Source organism: Pteropus alecto, unplaced genomic scaffold, assembly GCF_000325575.1.
Source record: "Pteropus alecto unplaced genomic scaffold, ASM32557v1 scaffold194, whole genome shotgun sequence".
Taxonomy (NCBI): Eukaryota; Metazoa; Chordata; class Mammalia; order Chiroptera; family Pteropodidae; genus Pteropus; species Pteropus alecto.
In genome coordinates this window covers 1,898,777-1,905,120 of record NW_006436281.1, presented here as the reverse complement: position 1 = coordinate 1,905,120, position 6,344 = coordinate 1,898,777, and the positions used below count along the sequence as shown (strand labels likewise).

Here is a 6,344-nt window from a genome sequence, read left to right as displayed (position 1 = left end):
GCATTCATTTCTTTGGAATTTTCTATTATAAAAAGTAAAAACCCGTGGGCTGGGGAGAGAAGCCCAGCTGTGTGGGGGCAGTGGGGACACACCAGTAGTTGGGGGCAGAGAAGACGGTGACGCAGCGGCCGCCGTGCGCCACCTCGTAGCCCTCGGCCTTGACCTCGTGGCTGCGGATGATGTAGTCCAGGTGGTTCTCCTCCAGGAAGGCCTTGGTGACGTCGGGCCCAAACTGGCAGCTTACGCCCCGCTTACTGACCGAGCGCCCGTTCTGGGGAGACAGGGAGCTCAGGGTGCCTGTCCCCATCTTCAAGCCCCTGCCCACACCTGCCGGCCATGGCCCCTGGGGAAACTGACCTGTGGCTGCGGGTCTGACCAGAGCAGGTCACACATGGGACCTGGAGAGGAAGAGGGGAACGTCAGGGACTGGCCCGCCGGCCTGGGGCACGTGCTCACAGCCCACCTCCCAGACCAGGGAGGGCTGAGCGGGGGCCACCTACGGCAGAGGGGGCCTGGGACACGTAAGACAGGCTTCTGAGCTTGCCCCAGCCCTGACGACTTCCCCTCTGTCCCTGCCCAGAGCCCTCTGTGGCTCCCACCGCCCTGCGAACAAAGACCAAGCTCCTCACCCAGGCCTGAGGCGCCAGGGTCTGGCCCTGGCAACCCCTTTAAAGCACCTCCCTGCTCATCTCGCAACCACCGACCACCTGGCTGTCTCCCCGCTCCCTCCACGTTGGGACACCCTGTGCTTGCCCGGGATGCTCTGAATGGCAGGTACCTCCTCCTTCTTCCATGTCAGCTGTAATGTGGCATCCCCAGACCGCCTGTCACCACCACCCTACCCATGCCCTCCACACTTCCCACTGTGTGCACACATGTGCACATGCACAGGTGTGACTACTCTGCTGTCCTGGTCACTGGAATGGGAGTCCCAGTACATCACTCCAGGGGTCGGGAGCTAAACTCACAAATAAATGGCTAAGGTGTGCTCCAGGCCCTGGACGCTAATGCTCCCATGCCAGCATGGCCCCATGGGGCAGATGCACTGACCCAGGCTGCTGTTAAGGCAACTGAGGCTCAGCTTTGCTGTCCCTGCCAAGGGCTCAAAGCCCATCTGGGACAGGGCCGAGATCGCAGCTGCTCAGAAGAGTCCAGGCTGCTTCTCCCCACTGGAGACACTGAGGCCCTGGGAAGGAAGGGGCTGTCACCCGGTCCGCCACTGTCACCTGAATCTGGGGGCTGCCGATTCCGCTCGATCTTCCTGATATCGTCCAGGGTGACACCGTCTTCACTGAACAAGCCCCCGTGCATGATCTGGGATTTGGGGGTGGGGACAGGTGTGTGAGGGGAGGCGCCAGCCATACCCCAACCTTCCAACTCGACTCACCAGCACACCTGCCCATGTGTGGCCCCTCTGGGTGGTGGGTGCGGGGTGGAGCCCAGGGGTCCCGGCTGCTGTCCTCACCAGCACTTTGCCATTGATGCACTGAGCCAGTGGGAGCCACTCAAACACTTCGCTGAAGAGCTCATACATCTGGGCCGTGTACTTGGCCTTCACCTCGCCCTCGAAGCCATAGATCTGGTTCATGTTGTCCGTTTCATGGTTGCCTGGCCAGTAGCAGGACAAAGAGAAACCTCAGCTCCCCACTGCCTGGGTACCCCAAGCCAGTGACAATCACGCTTCGTCTCTGTGGCCCCTCGCAGAAACCGGACGAGGTGCAGACAATGTTCTCAGTCCATGTCTTGGAGGAGCATGAGGCTGAGAGGCATGCACAGCACGTGGCCACAGGCCCAGGCCTGTACTAATCGCCACGGGAGTGGCTGAGGCCTGGGTTCAGTATGGCCCCGGCCTCAAACCACCGTGAGTGTGTCCCTTACCCCTATGGGCCTTCAGCTCTTTGGAGGGCCTGCCATCCCTTCCAGGCTGGAAATACCAAGAAGGGAGGTCTTGACGTAAGAGACGGGCTCACTGCAGAGCACCTGCTGCGGGCTGGCCTCATGCTGTGCTTCCGTGTCCCCCACACAACCTCCTTCCTCCTCCCAGGGCTCCCAGGGCCTAGGGCAGGCACAGAAGCTGCCCAGGACCCCTTGTCCATTGAGTCTGGATTGTCCGACACCTCAGCTGGTACTCACTTAAACACTCGCAGCCCCGCTTCACAGGAGAGTGGGGACTGGGGGAGGGGAAGGCGACGCCCCGCCCAGGGTCCCACACGGACCCCAGACCCTGTTGCCTCCCCGCTCACCTCGAAGTAGGTGAAAGTGATCTGGGTACAGGAGCTTGAAGCCGAAAAGGGTGAGGATCACTTCTACAGAGAAGGAGCCGCGGTCCACGAAGTCGCCATTAAATATCTGCGCTGCTAAGGAAACCAAGGGGCGGGGCCTCTCCCTCCTGCTCCGCCCCACGGCTGTGGGCACCGCCCCCAACAGCTGCAGGGTTTGCTGGGCCCGGCGTTTGCCCCTTTCCCCGCTGCGTGGCTTTGGCCCAGCAGTGTGGTCTCCCTGAGCCTCAGTCGGATGTACTGATGTCCCCAACCTCACCTATTTCTCAGAGAAGCTGATGGCAGAGGAGAGACACTAGGAGCTCAGCCTGTTTCTGCTCTTCTCCAAATACAGGTCTAAAGCCACAGGGGAAATGGGACACGGACCCTCCTCCCCAACACTGCACAGGCCTGGTGCACCAAACGGTGGTCATTTATCAAGCAAGTATCTTAACACCACCAGCAAATAAATACTTATACAGACTGTGGGCCACTTAGCACATCATACGTATTAACCCCTCTCAATAACTCAATGAAGCAGGCCCTATTATTATCCTCATTTTGCAAATGAGGAAACTGATACCCCGAGCATGAAGTAACCTGCTACGGTTACATAGCTGGGAAGTGGCAAAGCCAGGAGGAGCCCAGGCGTGGCCAGTGCCAGCTGCCAGAGCGTAGGATCCTGTAGCTCCCAGTTTCAAGATGAAGAGAAGCTGGCCCAGAGCCTGAGCTACCTGCTCTGGTCACAGGGCACGTGGGGACCAGCGCTGGCCTGTCCGCACCCCGGAGCCTGGGGCACAAGGCTGGCCTGCGTTCCACCACATCCAGGCGCCTGAGCAAGTTAGTGCTCAGGCCTCTCCTTCCCCAGGTCCAGGCCCTTTTCTCTCCTCCCTCAAATCCAGGTGGGGGTTGCTCTCCCGAGGAAGGATACGTAGGGGTTGGTCTCCGAGGGTAAACCGTTGAGCTCAAATATGTTGAGGAGGTCATAGAACTGGCCATGGGTGTCCCCGCACACTGTAATCTTCTCTGTCTGGAAGAAAAGAGGCCACCGGAGAGGGAGGGGCCCAGAGAGAGACGTGGGGAGGGGGCAGGGGGGAAGGGAGGGGCAAGAGGTCACAGCAGACCGAGAGGACCATGCAAAGACACAGACAGGGGACACAGACATGAAGAGGGTGGGACAGAGACCGAGAGGCCAAGAGAGGAGGGAAGTTGGGGGACAGACACGAGGTGGGGGGAGAGGGGAGACAGACCACGCCAGGTGGGCCTGTGAGTGTCTGAGCTCCGCGGCCCCGCCCCACCCAGGGGGCCCGCAGCCCGGCCACCCGCACGCCCCCGCAGCACGCACCTCTTTGAGCGTGGTTTCCACGAGCGTGCTCAGCTTGGAGAGGGCCTCTTTGACCTGTACCAGAATCTGGAAGGCAGGGCGGGCTGTGAGTGGGACGGGCTGGGGGCTGTCCCTACCCCGGCCTGACCGGGAGATGCGGAGTGAGGGGTGGAGAGGGCAGGGGTGCCAGACAGGTGGGTGCCGGCGGGTGGCCAGAGGTGTTCCCCAAACTGTGACCTGAGAGGTCTCCGTGGCATCTAAATATCAGCGTTATTTCATATGAAAACCGAGTCTTGGTTTCTCTTAAAATCATCAGCATCATGAAGAAAGCATCCAGACGTGGAACGTTTCATAAAACAGCTGGCCTGGACACGCCTGACATCAGTGTCACGAAAGAGTCTCCCCAAAAGGCCTAAGAACGTTTTAGATGAAAAGGGGTGACGAGGCAGGTCGTATACAGTATTTAATCCTCCAGTGGATTCTGGAGTATAAAGAAATCGCTAAAAAAGGATTTTTTGAAGAAAACGGTAAAATTAAAACATTCGTCTGGAAATGCAGGTAACATTAGTTTTTACTAACTGAAGATGATCGTCACGATGCCAGGTGTATTTGGCAATGTTTGCGGATTTCACAGATGACCCACGGGCTGTCTGCATCAGTCAGTATTGTCACATCAGTGGTAAATTTCTAAGGTTTCACAACTGAGCTGTAGTTATGCAAAAGAGTGCCCTGTGTTTAGGGGGTGCAGGTTGTGACGCAATTTCTCAAGTGGTTCAGAAAAAGAAAAAAAAGAAAAAAGTGGGAGTGTACGCGCACACGCGTGTACGTGTGGAAAGACAAAGTTAACGTCAACAGCTTCGGTGAATCTAGGTGAGCGGTATACGGATGCTTATCGTATTCTTCTTTTGACTTTGCTGTAGGTTTGACAATGTTCAAAATAAAAAGCTGGGGAAAAATAAAGTGTTATAAAGTAGGTGATGTCCACTTCTGGTGAGAACATAGAGAGTCATAAAAGACTGTCACTCTTGCCCTAATGATGGGAACAAGCCAAATCCCCAACAAAATCAAAGTTAAAAAGCAATCTGAGAGCTGAGGATGCAAAGAAACCTAAATTAATCCGACTGTAGATGGCGACGGGCCCTCCCTTGCGGGGAGAGGCTGACTGCTTTCATCCTGGTCAGCTTGGCAGTGTGGCCGAAGGGCAAGAGTCGCTAAGGATGAGTGAGGGGAAGCCGGCAGGAAGTCCGTGCGGGGTGCGGGCCGGTGTGGCAGATGAGAGCCTCACGGAGCCCCAGCCGCAGGCCACCTCTGCCCTCGTCCGCCGACTCTCAGAAGTCGAGGCCCAGGGCAGAGACCTCCCGAGGCACCAAGGGAGGGGTGAGACTGCAGAGTGGACAATGCCCTGGCACCCGAGCATCTGGAGATGGGCCCGGTCATCAGCTCTCCCGCGGTTCTGGAAGCTGGAGGCTTCAGACCATAAGGACACCGCCGGCAGCCCAAGCTCTGCTGTGGGAGCCCGAGTCCACTGCGCATACGTTTAAGCCGCAGTGGACGAACTCCAGACACGCTGCTCCGACGTGCGGGTCAGCCTGGCGCCCGCACCGCTACCTGGGCGGCCAAGGCCCGGCAGCTTCTGCAGGGATTTGTACTGATCTCAGTCTCTACTGTTCTTTCACAGTGTAATAAAAAATTATGAGGCATGTGGAACGGACAACAGAGGCAGACCCAGAGATGACCCACGTGGTGGAATTATCAGACAGAGACTTTAAAATAACTCTGATAAATGCGTTAGAGGATCTAGTGAACAGGGAGACAACACGCGTGAACATACAAGGCAGAGGGATGAAGAGTGTCAAAGAACCAAGCTGAAATACTAAGAATAAAAAAATACAGTCTCAGAAGTAAAGGGTTCACAGTGCCCTGCACACCGCCAGCTAACTACCATGACCACCCGCCTCCCCGACCTGCGCTGCGGCTGAGCTGGGCACTGCGGGCACTGTGCTGCGGTCCAGGGGTCAGGGGCGTGTGCAGCGCCTGACAGGCACGTTACCTGGTAGGCGCATTTCCGGTGCAGTTTCTTCTGGTCCTTGTACCACTGCATGAGCTCCTTCATGAAGGTGATTGTCACTTTGCCGTCCTCCAGCTTGGGCCCGCTGTACTCGTCCTCGATGGCTGGTGCGTGAATGGGGGAACGAGTCAGTGGCCGCTGCCGCTGAGGGTGGGAAGAGGGGCCTGGCTCCCGGGCGTGGGGCAGACGCGGCTCTGGACACTCAGGTGGAGGTGGGGATGGAGCAAGAGCAGGTTCTGCCCCCGCCAGGTCCTCCCGGCTCAGCCCGCTCCTCCCGCCCAGGTCTGCTCTGAAGTCCTCCCGTCCTTCGTGCCCCTCGCCCCTCCGCCTCCCAGGCCTTAGAGCACCCAACACTGTAACTCATTTGCTGGCTAGTTAATCATCTCTCTCCCTGCTGGAAGGAGAGCTCAACGAGGGCAGGGGCTGTTCTGTTCACGGCGGGGCCCCCAGTGCCTAGAACAGTTCCTGGCACACCGCAGGCGCTCTGTCACGGTCTGTGGGATGAATGAATCCCCTGAGCGCCTCGATGACCGGGAGACACATCAGACACGGGAGGCCCACGAGGGGGGGTGCTACTGCCAGGGGGTGGGCCGGTGGCACAGAAGCAGGGAGCTAGGCCCGGGTGGGAGGGGGGGGGGCTCACCCACACCTCCCGGCTCTGGAGTTCCCAGGAAAGCCAGTAGGGGAACACACA

At 58.3% G+C, this 6,344-nt stretch overlaps 1 protein-coding gene across 1 annotated transcript in view; it reads right to left on the bottom strand.

Moving 5' to 3' along the window:
* PPP5C (protein phosphatase 5 catalytic subunit) overlaps positions 1-6,344 on the bottom strand; it is a 21,323-nt gene that overhangs the window by 1,561 nt on the left and 13,418 nt on the right. Inside the window, exons 4-11 of the mRNA XM_006911817.2 lie at positions 5,633-5,754; positions 3,604-3,669; positions 3,190-3,288; positions 2,244-2,349; positions 1,466-1,608; positions 1,227-1,314; positions 358-398; positions 93-271 (exon numbers count right to left, since the gene is read on the bottom strand). Of these exons, the coding sequence (XP_006911879.1) occupies positions 93-271; positions 358-398; positions 1,227-1,314; positions 1,466-1,608; positions 2,244-2,349; positions 3,190-3,288; positions 3,604-3,669; positions 5,633-5,754 (844 nt within the window). The remainder of the gene's footprint in view (positions 1-92; positions 272-357; positions 399-1,226; positions 1,315-1,465; positions 1,609-2,243; positions 2,350-3,189; positions 3,289-3,603; positions 3,670-5,632; positions 5,755-6,344) is intronic.